The 20385-nt window shown below is 39.5% G+C and overlaps 1 protein-coding gene across 1 annotated transcript in view; it reads right to left on the bottom strand.

Annotated features, from left to right (window-relative positions):
- Positions 1-727: 727 nt before the first annotated feature.
- LOC110058099 (uncharacterized) overlaps positions 728-20385 on the bottom strand; it is a 51652-nt gene continuing 31994 nt past the window's right edge. Inside the window, exons 22-38 of the mRNA XM_089289734.1 lie at positions 19592-19733; positions 17627-17958; positions 17231-17372; positions 15265-15608; positions 14929-15070; positions 14369-14545; positions 13574-13750; positions 12165-12341; positions 11477-11653; positions 10109-10285; positions 9090-9266; positions 8679-8855; positions 6378-6566; positions 4294-4464; positions 3417-3707; positions 1536-1845; positions 728-887 (exon numbers count right to left, since the gene is read on the bottom strand). Of these exons, the coding sequence (XP_089145860.1) occupies positions 1541-1845; positions 3417-3707; positions 4294-4464; positions 6378-6566; positions 8679-8855; positions 9090-9266; positions 10109-10285; positions 11477-11653; positions 12165-12341; positions 13574-13750; positions 14369-14545; positions 14929-15070; positions 15265-15608; positions 17231-17372; positions 17627-17958; positions 19592-19733 (3297 nt within the window). The 3' untranslated portion in view covers positions 728-887; positions 1536-1540. The remainder of the gene's footprint in view (positions 888-1535; positions 1846-3416; positions 3708-4293; positions 4465-6377; positions 6567-8678; positions 8856-9089; positions 9267-10108; positions 10286-11476; positions 11654-12164; positions 12342-13573; positions 13751-14368; positions 14546-14928; positions 15071-15264; positions 15609-17230; positions 17373-17626; positions 17959-19591; positions 19734-20385) is intronic.

The raw sequence follows: 20385 nt of genomic DNA on the forward strand, positions 1-20385 counted from the left end.
ATCGTCTTTTCCAAAAAGAGGGTCGTTTAATAGGGGTTTTATTTACAGTGTTTTACTGAGAACAATATCGATACCTTGATGGCCACTTAACTGGGCGCGGTCGCCTGACGGTTGGTCACTTAATAGAGGATCGGCTTTGACAAAATATTTGTTCCCTTCATCTTTTTTAATCTTCATGACCGAACTGTAATATTTCTGAACAATCTGACGATAGCTAATCATTTACAAGCTTAGCACAGAGTTGTCATTAACTGATAAAGACATACACACTTTCCCCACCATTTTTCATTACGTACACAATCCAATTTTCTGTTACAACGAAATAAGATAAGAAAACACTCAAAGCAGTTAAAGTCACCACGCGTTACAGACAGACAGACAGACAGACTTCCTGGTTCCCTTTCCAGCCGACCGACTGACTGCCAGATTGATTGACTGGTTGTTTGAGAGATTGACCGTCTAATTGATCGATTTGATTAATTCATCAATTGTCGATTGATCAATCAAGTGATCAATCGACAGATTAATTGATTGTTTGATTGACTGACTGATTGATAGATAGATTGACTAACTAACTGATTGATTGACTGATTGATTGATTGATTGATTGTTTGATTGATTGATTGCTCGATCGATCGATCGATTAGTTGATCAATCATCGGTCCCCAACCCACAGAGTAGGCTTAAAGGACAGGAGGATATCGACAAAAGTAAGCGGACTGACAACTGATTTTAAATGCTCGTTTATTTACCCATCAAACAAATACTGACTGGTTGACTCTAAATATTTCCCCATTCATATACCCAGCTTATATACTTCTCTCCCAAATAAAAACCCGCTATTTAGATCGTTTGGGTTCCATTCAGGCATCTCAGTGATCCATCATCTGCAAAAAGAGAACCATACGTTCTGTTTTAGAAGTGGGTTTATTCCGGTTTTAACCTGTTTAAAAGAATTTCCCAAAGAAACCCAACCTAATGTGAATAAGAAAGACAAAGGAATTGCGATATTCTAGGAATTGCTAACGTGAATTGGGGCTTCTTCTGAGAGCTCTCATGCATTAGTTTGTGTGACCATTCTCACTGCATACGGAGTTAGCGAGTGAATCCCTCAAATACCTCTATGCTTTTATGTCCCAGAGCGGTCATGATAATTTGCGGTCTCTTCGTTAAAACACCGGGGTTTTACCTCGATCGCCGTCATTTTGCTGGGATTCCAGTACAGGGATCTTTGGTCGCCCCACCCTCCTCTCCTGGTGCCGGTTGACGGTGCTACCCCCGTTTCTCGCTGCATACCTTAGCTTCCAAAGTTGTTGCGGACTCCTCCCATAACTTAGTTTACCGCGATGTGGTGATGGGTATGCAGTAATGATAAATTACAATTCAAAGGGGATTCACTATGGTCTACTTGACTGCAGCTTGTCGCTTATGAGGATGCTTACAGGGAGAGTGTTGCCCTTGTGATCGACTTTCTTACCAACTGTCCCTTATATGATAAATAAAAATAAATTTTGCCGAAATCACTGATAACTTGCCTCGGTCATTCATAGTAACGGTAAACAAACATGTCTCCGTTGATCCCCTTGCCGGATCCATAACCAGTCTTGCCGACAGTGCATTTTGAGGACTTGCCGTACTTTTTATACGTGTTCTCGGCGTTATCGCCTGCCCAGCATTTCTTGTCGTCAACACCAAATACAGTGTAGCCGAAGAGCTTAGCTTTTTCACTGCAGTGCTCAAAAATGTTTTCGTTCCCTTGTAACGTATCAACGCTGGTATCGAAGGGGTCGGGTAGAGCTAGCGATGCTGCTTTGTTTACGTAGCAGCCCTTATCTTGCCATATACCTGTAGAGAAAATTGTGCGATGAGTTAATAAAGCTTACAGTATGCTTTTTATCATAGAATATCTTGATCGGTCACAACTCCCCGTTTCCTGATAAATCTGAGAGAGTGGCAATCTGGGCTAGCTGAGAGTCAACAGATTTTCAACCACTTGTATCGAAACTCAAAATACAATTTGTTCAAGGGACTTAGAATCCGTATAGCTAGCTGCATGTAAGGAGGAGCTTTATAGTTTATATGAAACATTGACCAGACCTACCAAAAGATACTTATATCTAAGTACATTTCTAGCCCCTCACTTACAAAATTGAGCCTAAATTGTTTGTAATCTACCGCCCACAGCCCACAAGTGTGAGACTGGGAGATGACTGACATTGCAGGCTAAAAAATTCTACACTAGCCGGCCGGATAAACAACATCGCCAGCTAACACCTGTCAGCTGTGCGAAGTGACGTGGTGACGTGAACCGTGAAGCTTTTATGTGGCCACGCACTTGCCAGCGATGAATAAATCATAAAAATTTTTAAAAGACGCCAAGGCTAAAGCGCATGAAACGAAAGAAATAAAACCAGTCTCTTTGTTTGAATGTCCTAAGCCTCAGCGTCGTGTGTGCAAGAATTTTGATATTTCGGAAATTGAATGGCCCGCATATATAGCGCGTGTATCAGTGGCCCAGACAAACAAACTTGGTCTGCTTTGTACGTAGTTTGAAATAAGAGTATATTTTACAAGAATGTCGAAGCTGCAATTCGCAAAATTTAGGATTATTTTAGGAATAAACCCGGGCCTGAGATTTCGAAAGGAATATATGTATTGACAATTTGTAGATACAATACAATTTGTAGATACAATACAATTTTATGTTTTTAAAGCTTCATCTACACGAGCAATTCTTGTGACAATTTTTATTTGCTCGTGTAGATGGGGAAAATTGGCCAATTTTTATGTGACTAATATATTTGCTGGAAAGCTGGCGGGTAAGCTTTTATGTGACAAATAAAAGTTGTCACGTACGAAAAATTGCTCGTGAAGACAACTTGTCGCATAAAATGTGGCAAATATGGGAGAACATTGATGGTCCCCAATCTCCCAGTGGGCACTGCATGTCCACAGATCAAAATGGTGGCAAGGACGACTGACGCTTCCTCCAGTACAGGAATTTATTGGCCAGATCGGGTACTGACTTTGTTGCTAGTTGCCTTTAGGGAAAAGGAGAGTATCTGGAACACCAAAAGCGAGGAATACGAGAACCGAAACTTAAAAAAAAGGCACAATACGATAATGGCCGCACATTCAACGTTCCTGCTGTTCGTAAGCTCCATATTTTTGGGGATGACTACGCAGCCTGGCCTTGTTTCGGCGTATAACTGCTGTCCAATGTCATTACTGGCGCACTGCCTGCCAGTTGGGATTTTCAAGCCTATTATGTTTAGTTGAAAATTTTGTTTCTTTCAGTTTTTAAAGTTGCATGCTTGTAAACTAACTAGGTGTAGCTAAGCAGATTGACCACTATACACAACATCATTGTCTAAGAGTACGATAAGTATACCCATAAAATTGCCTTGTATTATTACCTTCAACGTCTTTCATATAGACACGCATCGCATCGTGCTCTGATAGGCCGTAGTTTATGCCTTTCTTCGTTTTTTTGCACAATCCTGAAGTTCCATATCTGTCGTATGAACTGTCTGCGTCTTCACCAATCCAACATCTCTTGTCATCCATACCGAACAACGTGATACCTTTCCCGTCAGCTTCTGACATGCATGCAGCAAACCGACTACTTATCGTCCTGGCGTTCACTTTCAGGATCTCGTTTAGAGCACGGACGCTGTTTTTGTAGCAACCCTCTGCTTTCCAATCAGCTTTAATTTTGACAGAAAAAAAACAAAAAAAACAAAAAAAAAACATAAGGAAAATTTAATAACCCCAATTTTTTTTCTTACAGGTTTCAACTATTTTCAACAAAGGGGCCGCATTTTGCCTTTGTACGCCATGAAGAAGGAACGAGAACTATCAACACAGGTAGACCAAACTCACAATAAGAAGTAGACTTATTTCTAAAGGTAATCGTATGAATGCGAGTGCAATTAGAGATTTACACTACGAATGATATTTGGAAATTATCTCAAAATTGAACAAGCCTTCAGGCGAGTGCAGTTTAAAAGCAATTTTGTCAGTCTTATAATAAGACTGATTTGCCCATCGTTTCTGATGGAATGGTGCTCGTTATTTGCAAATGTTACGGTATATATTGGGACAATTACATATTTACTTTGAAACGACATACAGCTACCTCGTCTTCCTATACGATTTAAAATGGTGTAGAAAATAGAATGGAATTCGAACCTTGTAGCTTGGAACATCATAATTAAAAGGCTTTAACAGCTGAAATGAAGTTGTTACAAATTCTGACGAAAGGCAAAAAGAAAAAGAGAAACGTTAACTTACGTCCACACTCGTAGGTCGCGCATTTTCTCGTCGCCTCTTCTTCTCCATCACAATCTTTGCCACCACCACTGGGTTTAGGATTGTTGCAGCTTCGTACCCTTATTTGTTCCCCTCCTCCACAACTGACGGGGCAGTTGCTCCATTCACCCCATTTTCCCCACTGGCCGTCCACTGGAGACGAAACAAATCTTTATCTTGACCGGGTGATATAATTTTAATTTCGCATTACATTATACTTAGTGTAACTTAAATTCAAGCTAAATATTACAATACTTATGAGAATGGATAATTTGCAGGTTGATGCGAGAGTTTCTTACCACTATGTTGAAGTGTTGAGATTTGTGAATGTCAGTATGTTCGTTATAATGTCCTCAGGTGACTTAGGTGAAGGGAAACGTAGAGAAAAGCTTCCGGGTTGCTAGTAGGAAGTGTCATAAAGCCACAGATCAGGGCCTTACTTTTCTACTATAGTAAAATCTGTTTGAGACGCTTTTTCAACACATTGGCGCAAGAAACAAGTATCCGATATGACTTTGTCCATTCCAGTCACAAGCTATATTTCACAGCATACTATCATACAAACCAGCTGGCCGCAAAAGCTGATGGGAATAGCGAAAATAGGTAAACAAGATGCAGTGCTGGACAAAGGCAAAGATAAGAAACCAGCTGACAATTAAAAATACGTTATAACTAAGACAACTAAGCGTCAGAATGCACCTATATTTGTCCTAGCAGGGGATAAACTATAGTAGAATGTATCAGGAAGTTAGTAATTAATGCAGGGGCGAATCCAGGATTTTTCAAGGGGGGTAGGGGGAGGGGCTGGCTGATACCTTAGGGAAGCAGAATTAATAGGAAATGTTTTTAACTGAATGAGAAAACAATTGCACAGGTCAATGAAACAGCCTTTTGTGGGGTAGTTTTAGTTGAAAACTTAGCTTGGAAGTCTCATATATCTAGCCTAGCGGATAAAATATCTAAATCCATAGGTATAATTTTTAGATCTCATCTTTAGATTTTATTTTTCAACACCTGCTCTTCGCATGCTATATAACTCAATGTTACTTCCATACCTTAATTGTTGTAATCTATTCTGAAGATCAACTTGTAAAACTAACCTTCAAAGAATTGTAATTTTGCAAAAACGTGTGATTAGGATGGTGGACAAGTCCTATTATGATGCTCATACAGGACCTATTTTTAAGGAGCTCAACTTGCTTAAATTTCAAGACATTCATTTCATGCAGCTAAGTCAGTTTATTTTTCCGTTTGAAAACGCTATTCTCCCTCGTAAATGTGATAACATATTCACAATAAACAACCAAATCCATAATTGTTCAATACAGGGCATGCAAACTCCTTTCGTCTACTATTATGTAGAACAAATATCCTCAATTCTCCGTATTTTTATAGAGGTCCTAAATTCTTTAATTCTCTTTCACCTGAAATTTCTGGCTTCTCATAACTGGCATCTTTGAGGAAAAAACTTTAAACATATATTGTTGGTAACTATAAACTCTGTCATTAAATAAGGCTTGTCATTAAATTACTTTATCTAAATTAGTCATCTGGTGTTTGTTGAGTGGTAACCTAAGCTTACAAGCCCCGCGGTTTTTATTTGGTTCCTTCGCAATTTTTTTTCACTCCTTTAATATATAATTTGTAGTTTGTATCTTCATTTTAATCTTGCATATTAAATTTTGTAATGTATTAATCATTGAATTGTAATTCTATTTTTGTTTGTGTGGCAAATCTTAAAACACAGACTTAAAAATTGGAACCTAATTGAAAACCGTTTTACTAGAAATACTAGCAATGCTACGTTGTAGAAATTACAATGAGGTACCTGTCAAGAGAGTTTTCTTTTTTTTCTGTCATAATATCCATAACCTTTTTCAATCTTTTTTTATGTTTTGCTCTTCCAAAAGGGGGGTGGCTAACCACCCAATCTACCCAATCTATCCCATCTAAATATTTTCATTTAAATTGTAATTTTTTCTTTAGCAAGAGTGAGTGCAAATATAGATTGATTATTATTATAAATCTGTAATGAAAAGCGTAAATTTTTATTTGTTTATAATTACCTGGACATTTCTTTATCGGTGGTGTGCACGTCTTTGTCTGGCTGTCTTGTCCGAGTTCTGAACAGGTTTTACCGCCATTCTGAGGCGCTGGGTTATTGCACAATCTATCGCGTGTCCTCTTGCCCTTCGTCTTTCCGCATGTAATAGAACAGTCGCTCCAAGATCCCCACTTGCCGTAACCTCCATCCACTGTAAATGATATCGAAGTAACACTTTGAGGAATGTCACGAGCACTGGCGGGTTTATTTTTTAGAACATATTCAGCTGGTACTCTAACTTAGAACAAACGCCTCCTAACAGATATCAACAACTGCCGGCACCGTACAAACAACTTATTCACGACATAAACAAAACCGACAAACGGACCTCTAACAGGCCGACTTCATTTGGCTAACAATAGAAGGATGGAAACTTACTAGAACCGACCAATAACTGCTGTCAAACTTTACACGAGTCTTACAGCCAATAACACCATTGCTAAACTGACCAATTACTTTCAACGGACCAGAATTATAACATCATCGACTGACAAACGCTATTCACTTTCCCTCAGGTTGTCGAAATGTCAGTCACCAGCAACAATTCTTTTCAGAACTTCCCTCACCCAGACGATCACACTATACGAACTACTAATACTACTGGAATTAAAAAATTTACAGTATATTCTCATGTTCATCTCCAGTTGAAGTTCAGTGTCCAATATTTTTCTATCATCTAACGTGTCATTATTAGTCACTCTGTTGTGTTCTATTGTAAATCCGCGAATCTAATCCGCTCTCACATCGTTTTCCGCCTGCGCGCTGCTCTTACAATTAGACTACTTGCCCTCGTTTTCTCTGAGTGATAATCAACTCGAATACGACTCGTTGACTGTTCGCTCATAGAAAACAAGGGCGAGTAGTCTGATTGCTAAATTGGTAACTAAGACTAGCAACAACACAGACCACATGCTACAATAAACTAAACAAGACGAACACTGAGAACAATAAATCATATATTTTTAACGAGTAGAGAGCCAAGTATTGAGGCAATTCGTAATACTTGTAGAAGACATACATACTAGTTATATAATGTTTTCGAGTGGTATACCATGGTAATTTCTTAACTGAGGGGGTATGTTTTTAGACCAAGAAAGCACAACTGACAAGTGGATAAATAAACAATAGCCTCAATTGGACACGAAAGTATGCTAGGATATTTGTCCGCGGACATTATGTATTCCGAGAAGCGAACAGTTTTCCGAGAGCGTAACTCGAGGAAACCTATGAGCTTTAAGGAACAGATAATGTCCAAGGACAAATATCTGAGCATATTTTCGCGCCATATGGACTCTATTGTGTTTATTATCCTTAAAATATTACCCTTCACGCGCAGTTTTGAAAATTTGGGAATATCTTCGGATATTCCCCAGTTTTAGCTGGGGAATATTCGGTCACGTAACATGTTTAGACCGATCGCGCGCGAGCGAAAACATTTGATGGATTATAAGCCATGATATTACTCGACTAAGTTAGTTCAGGGGCCAATTCAATAACTAAAATCACTCGGCAATTAGTCTGTTCCATTGCCGGTCAAATAGTAATGGGATAGGCACTTTCCCGAATGATCCCGCACGATAACCCTTGAAGATTTTCTGGTAGTTTTATGGCTTGCGTTTCTGAAAGAACTTGCTGTCACATAAATTATTCTTTTTCTTTCTCTTCCAACTCCTCTTTTCCTTCTGTTTCGTTTAACATCAGAGGTGACCACACGCCTCGGTCGGCTCCCAATCAAAATCGAGTTGCGCGTTTGACTTTGTCAATATTTTTTTTCCAGTTCGTGATAGTGGCATTTTTTATTCCTCAACACTTTCAGTCACGAAATATCCCTCTTATTAGCCAAGTTAGCTCGGGACCGTACTGGGAGAATATCGGCCCTCTATTCTTTTGAGCGTACTGCCAAGATCTCGGGCCGATATTCTCCCAGTACGGCCCTCGCGCTTGGTTAATACTATAAATTATAGCATGAACATTTTATACCCTACCATAGAAAATACAATGCCCAACAAAATCAATGCAGGGCATGATGGGAAGATTGGGTATGAAATCTTAGAGTATAACACTACTTTCCTGTATTTTGATTGGCTGTTTTTTCTATGGCATGTAATAAAACTAAACATACGAAATATCATTATGTTTGACTGTGCATGTAAGTGGAAGGTTAGAGCATCGCAATCATGTGTACAGCTTAAGCTTTGGCACAGATACAAAACGATAGATTAAGTTGCTTCTACAATAAATCTGCAACAAATATAATGTTAACCTGGACAACCGTTTTCATTGCAGTCTTTTGTCTCAGTCGGTGGTCCGAGATCTGAACAATCTTTCCCGCCATGTTGCGGTACAGGATTGGCGCATTGCCGATGACGCGCTTTTTGTCCTCCTCCACATGTGACGGAACAGTCTGTCCACTTCTCCCAATTGGTGTAACCTCCGTCAACTGAATAAAAAATTAAGAAATATCTTAAAAATAAACTTGATTTGAGGCGAGCCCAGTTCTTGTGTTAGGTGAAACTTTTTTGCCGTCGACTTTTTAAGATTACAAGTTGTCAAAACTGAAGTGTTTCAGTTAGCTTTTAGAAACAGAACCTATCCGAAGAGGTCAGAAAAGGTCTGATCAGACCATCAGTTATTGAACTGTAATACTGAAAACAACATTAATAGCACATCTTACCTGCACACTTCTGATTATTGCATTCTCTGCTCGAGGTATTTGGTCCCAGCTCCTTACAATCCTTTCCTCCGCCACTTGGTGGTGGATTGGTGCAAGTTCGCTCGCGAATTTCCATTCCACCTCCACATGTCTTTGAACACTTGCTGTATGGTCCCCATGCAGAATAACCACCATCCCCTGTGATAAGAGAAAACATTTTATAAATTGTTTTGGATTATGACCTGTCAACGCGGCGAAGTGCAAACCCATCAATTTGACTGCTTTCAAGATGAGGGGCTAGAAAGAAAAAAAGAATCTTACTTTAGATTGGACATATGCGCGTCAGATTACACAATTTTTTTTTGTCATCTTTAATGTCGTAGAAAAGACTGAAAGATACGATGTTTTGCCCTATGGATTGGTCATGATTATAGCAATCATGGTGTCAATATGTTTAGGTTTCTTTCCTTTGCTTTGAGTTCTTTAATATCAGTTGTGTTTCCAAATCATACATGTACGAAAAAACCCTGATCTTGTCATAATCGAAATCAAATTGGTCTTCAAACTATTAGAAGCCATAGCGGCAATTAAATTTTGAAATATAAATGTCCAACAATTATACACATTTAAATTACAAAGGTAATAATCTTGTAAGATATAAGTTCTTATGATTCCTACATTGATAACGAAAACTTTGAGATCAAAAACTTCGCGAACTGAGCTTGTCTTTGTCCAGTTTTGGTAAAATTCGGGAGAAATGAACACGATATAACCACTTGACTGAAATAGCCAAATTAGGATTACAGGGATAAAATTGACCAGAATGTTTGACCTAAACAATTCCACAGCATTAAGACAAAGCGTGTATCTGCTGGTAAAACACTTTTCTTCACATGCATCTGCAATGACAAAATCAGATGACTGCAATCCGATCTCGACACACGATCACTTCACAACGAGTTCGTGGGAGCTCTTCCGTTTTTCGCAGGTAAATGAAAATTATTTTTTCTACATTGGCACAAAATTAAATAGACGCTTACTGGGACATTCACTGGTACTGCATTTCTCTGTCTGAGTTGAGGGTCCGATAGTTGAGCAACCTTCTCCGCCATGCTGTGGTTTCGGGTTATCACATGTCCTGCTGCGAGCCCGCTGTCCTCCACCGCAAGAAACTGAGCACTCGCTCCATTTATTCCATTTGCTATAACCACCATTAACTGAGTGAAAAGAAACACAATTAATTAATTGTCCAACTGATTAATTCAGGCACAGAAGACTGTTGTAAAAAGACGAATTTGATCCGAAAGAGATTTTGATGCAATGTTCAATTTAACTTAAAATATTTTGTTACGGTTTTTGTTCTCCTGTGTTGTTTCGTTTTTCGGTTGTGTTGCTATTATTGTTGTTGTCGTTGATGTAATAATCCCTTTTTAACGCCAAAAGAAAAACGCGAGTTAGATCAAGGTTAAAAATGAAAGAAAGAAAAGGCTGTAGCTAACTTGAAATACGATAATCGTTGTAACTCAACTTGAAAAATACGATTGAACTTCGTGTGGTATGGCGTGACTCACACAAACGATATAAATGAAATTAGCCTGATTAGCTTTGCGTCAATTGCACGATCAACTGCTGTTAGTCAGCTTTCTGAATAGAGGCTACAAACAATAGAGACTACAAACACGATGAACATAAACACGTAAAATATCGAGACCAATATCCAGCCATCTTGACCGAACGAGCTTGATCAATAAATGATTTACTATTCTTGTTATTCCTTCTTCGCGGGACACAGCGGGTAATCACGAGTGAGTATACAGAACATCATCTTGCCCGCTCGGGCAGCCAATCATAACGCAGGATTCGGTTCATGTTGCTTGCGCACGGAGCCAGCCATATAATTAGCTATCGTACTAAAAGCTAGTTCCGAAAACTACGTCCTCTGATCGATAAGCTCGCTTTCAACCATGGTGCACCACTTTGATTCCAAACTTAATATTAGCTTTAATCCACTGTTTTTTTAAATAAATTTAATCTTCGATTAGATTAGTCCAAAATCTAGTTTATCTCCGATTAGTTAGTCTTCAGTCATGGAAAAAGGTCCTTGGGACATTAATGTAATGCAACGAATTATCTGTGTTATACAACTGAAGTTTGAAAAAGCACTGATATCCTTTTAAAAACGCCTTGCTGTTCCCCCTCTCCACTCAATACAATGTTGAAAGTCAGGAGAAATTGCAGGTATGTACTAGATTTATATATTTATGTGGAGAAGGGGAAGAGAGTAGGTAGATGAAGTTGTATTTGCGTCTGGTGTGTGTGCAAAAGCGCCAAAAGAGCAAATTTGTTTGAAGACTCTTGTCCATGATTGTTGGTAAAGGTTGTAACGCGACGTTAAAAGGTACACTAACCAGGGCAGTTCTGCTGGTTGCATTGTCTGCTTGACGTGCTCGATCCAAGTCTACTGCAGTCTTTCCCACCATATGCTGGAGGTGGATTAGTGCAGGTTCGCTCGCGAGTTTGCTTTCCACCTCCACACGATTTTGAACACGTGCTATACGGTCCCCATGCAGAGTAACCGCCATCGACTGTAGATGAAACAAAGAGTTCTTAACGTTATCCATGTACCACGACGGATTCTTTCTTTTTTTCTTTAAGAAGACTCGTAAGGAAAGAGGCAACTGGATTGGAGGCTTCGCTATCACTGTTACTCTCCTAAAATCTCGCGCAAAAAACGTCAATTTCATCAACCTGTTCCCACTTCTGGTATTTATTTTGTACCATGACCATTTTTATGATTGAAAAAGTCACAGGACACTGTCATGCAAGGGCCTACTGACGGAAGTAATCTAATTACAATTAACCTGATAAAGTTAACCTGAATTCTTGTCCTAAACAATTCCACAACAGCAAATTAAAATTTGTTTCTGCCAGTAATAAGATTCTCTACGATTATATCGCTTTTGCAAAATTTAGTTGAGTGGAATTCGACTCGACACACAAACAGCTTTTGACAAGTTTATGAGAGTTCCTCCGTTTCTGGTGAGTTTAAATGAAATTTACTTTTTTACATTTACACAAAATTAAATAGATGCTTACTTGGACATTTACTGGTACTACATTTCTCTGTCTGAGTCGAGGATCCGATAGTTAAGCAATCTTTTCCACCATGCTCTGGCTTCGGGTTATCACATGTCCTGCTGCGAGCCCGCTGTCCTCCACCGCAAGAAACTGAGCACTCGCTCCATTTATTCCAGTTGCTATATCCACCATCAACTAAAGAAATATAGCATACAATCGTTCGATTAAATAATTATCAAATGAATTGATTGATACACAGAAGATTAAATAAATGCTTAATATAACTGACTTATGTTTTGTGGCGTTTTTTGTTTTCGTCAGGTTGTTTTTGTTTGTTTTTATTTGTGCTGTGTTGTTATTATTGTTCCGGTTGTCTTTGTTGTTTCTTCTCACCGTGAAAAGAGAAAAAAGACACTTAAGTTTGCAATTTAACTATTTAGGTGTAAATGAAAAAGCTGAAGCTAACTAGCAGTAATGATGGTTGTAATTCGAGTTGAAAAATGCGATAAGACTGCGCCTGATGTAGCCAGACGATGTTAAAGAGACCTTACTGATGTGAATGACACGATCGGCGGAAGTTAGACCCCGTCCACACTACATCAGATGAATTTCTTAAAACGGAAGTTTCACTCTGAAAACGCATCAAATGTTTTCCGTTCACACTATGCTCGGTGGTATTTGAAAACGCAGCAATCGTCGGTCATTTTTGATTTGTAATTGAGGAAAACTCCATCGTTTTAGAAATTAAAGGTTCCGTTTTCAAAATGTTTTCCGTCTAAACGAAAAGCCGGCGTTTTCAAATTCCCCCGGTTTAAGGAACGTTTTCGAAAAGTTCCGTTTTCGCGTTGGATTAGTGTGGACGGTAGGCCTAGCCGTAAAAATAAAGCTAGCTTAAGCTGCGTTTTCAAATTTTTTTTTTTCAGTACGCTACAGACAGAGAGGACGCGAAGAACGCTGTCGTAGTAATGAGCAATTTTGAAAGTTGTTTTCTCTTATCGATGAATCTACTTTCAGACCGGAAGCACCAGTTTGCGTACATATTTGAAATTTGCTTTTACTCCTTTTGTCATTTATGTGATTCAGCGCGTTCCGTTCGATGAAAAATGCTGGTTTCAATTTCTGGAAATTTCCAGTGACGAATGGAACAGCATTTGTCACAATTTCCGGTAAAGAGGACAACCTTGCCAGGTATACCAAGAGTTTCGGAAATTTCCCACGGGGAATTTTCGTTCCCTTTTAACTTCCTTCCAGAATTTCCGGAATTTTCGTTTGAGTGGTTCGAATTTCGGAAACTCAACGATTTCTGAATTTCCTGGAAAATTCCAATACCGTTTGTCCTCGTTTTGAAGTTTCGGAATTATTGGTTGAATAGAAAGCGTCCTCAGACTTGGTAACAGCTGTAACCCAAGGTTGGAAAACACACTTACTAGGACACTCTTGGTTTCCGCATTCTCTGCTTGAAATGTTCGATCCAAGACTAGTGCAGTCTTTTCCACCATTTGCTGGAGGTGGATTAGTGCAGGTTCGCTCCCGAGTTTGCTTTCCTCCTCCACAGGTTTTTGAACACTTGCCATAAGGTCCCCATGCAGAGTAACCGCCATCGACTGTACATGAAACAAAGAGTTCTTAACGTTATCCATGAAGCACGACCGTTTCTTCCTTCTCCACCTTAAAGCTCAAGCATGTATGATACTGACCTTCCCTGAATTCGCAATTTGGAGAATTACCCGGCCACGTTCGCTGAAAGTTAGTTTGAATTTTGAAAGCGAGACGGACAGTCATCACTGAATTAAGCCGTTGCATGTGAATCAGGAAGTCCTGGTTTCAATCTTTGAGCATTGTTTGAGCCAATTCATTCAACAAGAGTCAATTCAATCTCTGAGCATTTGTCTGAGCCAATTCTTTTTATGCAGGGCAAGCATGATTCCCTGTAGGTGTGTTTCACAGAGGGAATTGGCCATTTTTCCGGATCATTCCGCTCTTGGGCGAGATACCTTTACAATTTTGGAGACACTACTAAACTACGAACAGAAGAGCAACCGACGATGGAATACCATAAACTTCAGCTCAGGCAATCATCCCACAAAACCAGAGATACACGCAAGGCTCAAGCATAATAAGAACGCGCAGAATGGAAAAAATCCGGGATTCTTGATTCCAGACAAAGAAACTGTCAGTCCTGTTTATTTTATTATTCTACTCATCATTGTTATAATTGTTACCTGGGCAACCTCCATTATTGCAATTTTTGGTCTCTTTGTCAGGTCCAAGTTGTGAGCAGTCTTTTCCACCGGGGCTTGGGGCAGGATTGGTGCAGGAACGACTGCGGCTTTGACGCCCATTTCCACAAGTTACAGAACACTGAGACCAACCTCCCCACGCTGAATAGCCACCGTCATCTATAAAGTAAATGCATAATGCCCAGTAAAATAAGCCCCGATATTTGCGTTTTCTATTGTTTTTTGTCCCTGTCTCAGCTTCCAAAGTGATCCTTGCCAAATTGTGCAAGTAGAAGTTGAAGGCTGTCATAACAACAGCCGTGTTATGTTGTCTGGCATAGCTCAGAGTTTTAGAGCATCTGTCGGGAGAACCCGGAGTTTTTTGTCGAGCAACATGTTCATTGACTGGCTAGCATCTTGCCCATATGCTCAGATCACATTTCTAGCCAGCTTAACAGATGCCTCTCTCCAACTTCTCTAGCTGCACGTGTAAGTATTGCGAATCTACTTTTTTTTTTTAGTAAAAGGGACGAGAAAAACAAATTACAAAAAGATCATCTTACTTGTCTTGCATCCGTAAAACTCAGCCCTTAACGCAATGTACCCGTACCAGTCTTCTGGGACAATTCTCAAATACCTTGTCCTGATTGGCTTTTCTAAGTCATGGCCTACCACTGTGTATCGGTCACTGTTTGCCTTAAATGTCTTGACAAATAAAAAATAGAAACCAACTTTAACCATACTAAATAATATATTGCAAGCAGTAGTAGTTCTGTATATATTCTAAGAAGAAACTCCGAAATGGAGCGCCAACGTGACGGAAAGGAACAATGAATCCCACTTTGCCGAAGTTACGAAAAGCAAACCATATTTGGCGACAACTTTAAAAAACACCTAACCTTGGTAAATCCAGATGGTTGGTACTGTTTAAAGTAGGATCCATCAGTGCTGTATCTAAGCGTGTACTCCTTTACATATTGTAAGCTATCTTGGCGACCTTGGGTTTCGATACGTGTGACTTGTGTCTCGACTCCAAAGTCAACCTGGTAATATTGATTGTGGTCATTTCTCTGTGCTATCCAGGCCCCGTAGCGGCGACTCTCCGCACAGAAGTGAAGCCGGGCATTTTCAGGTCCAGCATACGCATTGTACTGCGAAGAAGCTGACAATGCGGAATTTGGAAGTTTTCCGTTTTGCATTCCAAGCTGAATCTGACAAACGGGAACCTGAGGGATGGCAAAGCCTGTAAAGTAAAGTAATTAGGTTTAATAAAGGTGTCGCCTTTGCCCTATAAGCGTACAACTCGTTGCAAGATCGTGACGAGAAATTAAAATCAATTCTTTCCCTGGAGTCACGTTATTGTGACGTAATTTGAAAAAAATATGTAAAATTTAAATACATAATTGTGCTTTAAGTAGGAAACTTGTTGCTAGCATAATAAAATAAAGTCGCCACCATTAAATAGAAAAATAGTACGACGTCTTTGAAATATTGCTTGACGAAATCAACACATTTCCACACTTTAACATGTCGGGAGCTTCATTAGCGGAGCTCCGGCGGCCCGAAGGGCCGTCAAGCGCAGTCCCATACTCATAGAACTCCGTGAATCGCTTTTCTCATGGTAAAAATGGCATTGCTCGAGGGCGCGTACGCATGACGACGACGCCGTAGCGCAACATGGCGGCCATACTCCAGCTAAGGAGATGACCGAGACATCCATGGACATCCATGTTATATTCAGTGGACACCTGTCAAAACAAGGTATCCGCTGACAAGTATCATGTGACCATATTGCGGGCTAAAGTTTAGAGTGCATCAAGGTCACGCGTGTTTTTAAAGTTGACCGCTGACCAACTGCTGGTGTTTCGATTGGATCGTGTGCCCACGCCACGTTAACTTACTCTAATCAGTCCCACGTTTTTACGGATTAACGCAAACCCAGGATTAAAAGTTAACCAAATGTTTAATTTTTCTTGTATAAAAATGTTTTCCACTACTAACGTTTTGCATAGTTTGAGACTATTCAAACTAAGAAGGCTAAACTATAGAAACAGAAAACCTCACCACAAAGTTAAAAATACTTAAATCAAAATTCTCGCTTATCCTGGGTTAGCTTAATCGGGCTTTGAACAACTCGGCCCAGGAGCTCAGCGTTTAGGCTTGACTAAATCTTTATGTTATTATTGATAGTAAGGTGCTTCATATTTTCCTGTCCATATATTAGAACAACGTCACTTGATTATAACTACGATAGTTCCACTAACTCGTAGATCTTATACAGAAGCCTCCTTTTTTGCTCAGTTATGTGTTTGCAGCATTTCTCTTGAAAAGCAGCAGTATTCTTGGAGTGCTAAATCCCATATAAACCATATAAATCCCACAGTAGATCAAGATCTCCTCCTAATGATATTTTTTTCTTATAATCCATCAAATATTTTCGCTCGCTCGCGATTGGTCTAAACGCATTACGTTATCGAATATTCCCCAGCTAAAACTGGGGAATATCCGAGTATATTCCCCAATTTTCAAAACTGCGCGTGTTGCGAAAGATATTTGAAGGACAATAAACTCAATGGCCTCCATTTGACTTTGAAAATGTGCTCGGATTTTGTCCTTGGACATTATCTGTTCCTCAAAGCTCACAGTTTTTCTCTAGCTACGCTCTCGGAAAACTGCACGCTTTTCGGAACAGATAATGTCCGCGGACAAATAACCGAGCATATTTTCGCGCCAAATGGAGGCTATAGTTTATTTATTGCCTCACAGGGTTTGAACGCTGGGACATTTGAATTATCTCAGCTTTCAAGTCAACGCCGATTACGAACATAAATCACACATTAACAGTGAACATAGCCTTTCACTAACCTTCTGTGCATCCATAAAGTTCAAATCTTAGAGCCATGTAGCTGTAGTACTCTTTGGGGTGAATTCGTATGTAGCGCGCAATGATTGGTGGGTTGAGAATGTGTCCAACAATTGTATTTCTGTCTTTATTACCAGGGAGAACCTAGCAAGAAATACAAAGCAAAATGCACAAAAACATATCTTTGAGTCGACTGAAGGGAATCGCTTGAGGCTGCGATACTTCTTCTGTTTTGTCCTAACGATTCAAATTTTAGAAAATGAAATCGAGAGAGTGATCATATTATGCAAATTACAGAGAGATCTAACGAGAAGAGACTGAAGGGAGCATAGTTGCTATTGAGACGGTCCGGCAGGGTGCATTTGTTCTGTTGGGCATTTGTTTTACACTGCATCTACCTGGTTGTTATTGTAAGGAAGGAATGGACCTCCTTCAACGCTGTAGGTGATGCAATAGCTTTTCACCCACTGGGAGGAATCTTCTCTGCCCTGAGTTGCTAAACGTGTTATCTTTGTAATTTTTCCCAAATCAACTTGAATCCACTGTCCAATGTCCTGAGTCTTAGGAATCCACGCTCCAATGAAGCTCCCCGACTTCACTGTGTTAAGTCTGGCACGTTCTGGACCATAGTACTGATTATAGATTGTAGTGGCAGTAATAGCACTGTTGGGTATATTTCCACTCTTCATTCCAAGTTCTGACTGGCATTCCAGTATCGGGTGTTCGAATCCTAATCAAGAAAAAATGTGAAAACAAACAAATAGTGCGACAGTTGTATCTACTTTGCACGATAACAGACAAGTCAATCAAAAAGTCTGGCCAGTTGTAAACTCGGCATATAAAACAACAGACGTTGCGAAGGCAACCAGAAGCGTCGACATCTTACATAGTTTTTTAAAAGTTATTGCGGGGCGCGTGAAAAAGGCGTTATTACCACGCTTTGGGTTGTCGACATGAACGGTAGAAAGTCATGTTTGAAATTACCAAGAGAACGTTTTGGAAATACCATTTCTAACTGATATCAAACTGAACTTCCTAAACTCATCATAGATCCTTGCAAGTTTCTGCGAAGTTTCGATTAATATGCGATCTTGATGAACCAAAATTCTTTTGATATCGTAAAAGAGGCTGTTGCGATGCTGCAGGAGAAAAAGATCATAGTTAAAAATTGAGTTCAATCTCTTTTCTATCACAATAGTGGTTTCTGTTGTTTTCTTTTTTTCGCACAGTGTCATCGTGATCTGATCAGTCAGTTCGTAGTTCCTGCTAAGAAATATACAGAAAGCTTTAGGTAGTTTACACATTTTGCTTCATTATAATGCAACTTCACCCTATAGAAAACAAGGCGATAAACAAATACAATCGACTGAGTTTTTCCTGAACGCAAGAAATACAATTCAAAACTCAGTTAAAGGTTTAAAGCAGTAAACATTTTAGTGAGTAGCACAGCTACCGCAGGGCCGAAGGGCGCTCGCCAAAATACTTTTAAGCTCGTAAAAATATACAGTGACACTGCAGGCTATTATATATAGAAATATCTATATACTTCTAGTTATTCATGCGAAAAGATTCGTTATCCTTTCGGCATACTTAAATAAGCGATAGATAAAAGAGGTTCTATACTAGTATACTAATGCAGATGCTGTAATCTGATTGGCTGAGCCATTACACACTATCAGGCATTATAGTTCGTCACTAAATTTTCTACGATTCCTATTGGTTTAAATTGATCACGTGACGCAATAGTGTTCATCCACGAGGAGAAACTATATCAGCCCATAGTGGCCGTCCGAAGAAAATACCCGGATGGATAGTACTCATTTGTGACAATTTTTCTGAAATCGTATTAAGTGTGTTTTTGCCTGTTTTCTTTTCCAAATTTTACGTTTGGCTTTCATGGGTTTCATATAAAAAAGTTGAAAATAATTCAATATGATTTTTGAACTGGCGCGCGGAAGAAAATTAGTAGTCAACGATAAAGACAAAAGATTGTTTATTTCTTGGAACTATCGGCCTGATAGTTGCCCCTTGGAAATTTGATGTTCTTAAAACTAGCATATTTGCCCTCGAAGCTTCGCTTCTCGGGCAAATAGTTGTTTTAAGAACATCAAATTTCCTTCACTATTGCAAGACAAATTTATCTTGCAATAGTGAAGGCACTGAGAAAATGTCTTAACAGGCTCACGTTGTCTAGAGTTGGACCACAAACCTAAGATATTGGAAATTTCCACTAGCTTCCCATCCATGTTTCATTAATTTTTCATACTCTCCATTCAAACAAACAGCTTTCGCGGAAAAATAACCTATCCCTATAGTAAAAGCACTGTTTTTATACTTGATTACTATAATATGGCTATTCCTACCATCTCTGCAGCCATAGAACTCAGCTCTCATTGAAATGTGAGTTTTCCATGTCTCTGGGTGAATACGGATGTAGCGAGCAATAATGGGCGTTTCCAGGTCGTGACTAACAGGTGTATAGCGATCATGATTTCCTTGAAATACCTGAAGGGAATAAAATGAAGCCATACATTAGCACGCGTATGCTGTTGGCTCTCTATTTACTCAGTCACGTTGTCTGAAATTGACCCATTGCGCACAAGTCAGGCGGCATTCCTCTCCTGATAATAAGCAACAACAACGAGAACGTTGTCAAACAAACAGTTAAATGAACAGTTCAAAAGCTTAATTTTTAAGTCCGTTATCCATCTTTCGCGGACGTCTCTAAAAAGGCCGTTCATCGCCAAACAACAAAGCGCGTGAAACCGGCGTTCTAGTTCTGCGTACTTTTGGAAAACAGGAACTACGACGGCTAAATTTTGTTTCCAATTTTATGTGAAAAAAACGCTGTCGTCTACGTTTATCTCGGTCATTTTTCAGGCTTAAGAATCTCGCAATTATCGATAAACATAAACAATCGATTCCTACCGATAGGTCGGCCGACACACTAAGGACCTTACGCGAAACACGACAGCAACAGCAACGAGAACGTCACCAAACAAAAGGTTTATTGAGCAAAACAATGGTTGTGCACGTGCATTATAATTCTTGGTACACTTCTTTGCCGTCCTCTGGAAGACAGCGACGTGAAATGACCAAATCCTGTGTTGCCTGGAGAACGTGAGCCACAACGGCTAATGTTTCGTGTTTCTATTTG

Source organism: Orbicella faveolata, unplaced genomic scaffold (genome assembly GCF_042242905.1).
Source record: "Orbicella faveolata isolate gen_17 unplaced genomic scaffold, um_ofav_v1 contig_2, whole genome shotgun sequence".
Classification (NCBI taxonomy): domain Eukaryota; kingdom Metazoa; phylum Cnidaria; class Anthozoa; order Scleractinia; family Merulinidae; genus Orbicella; species Orbicella faveolata.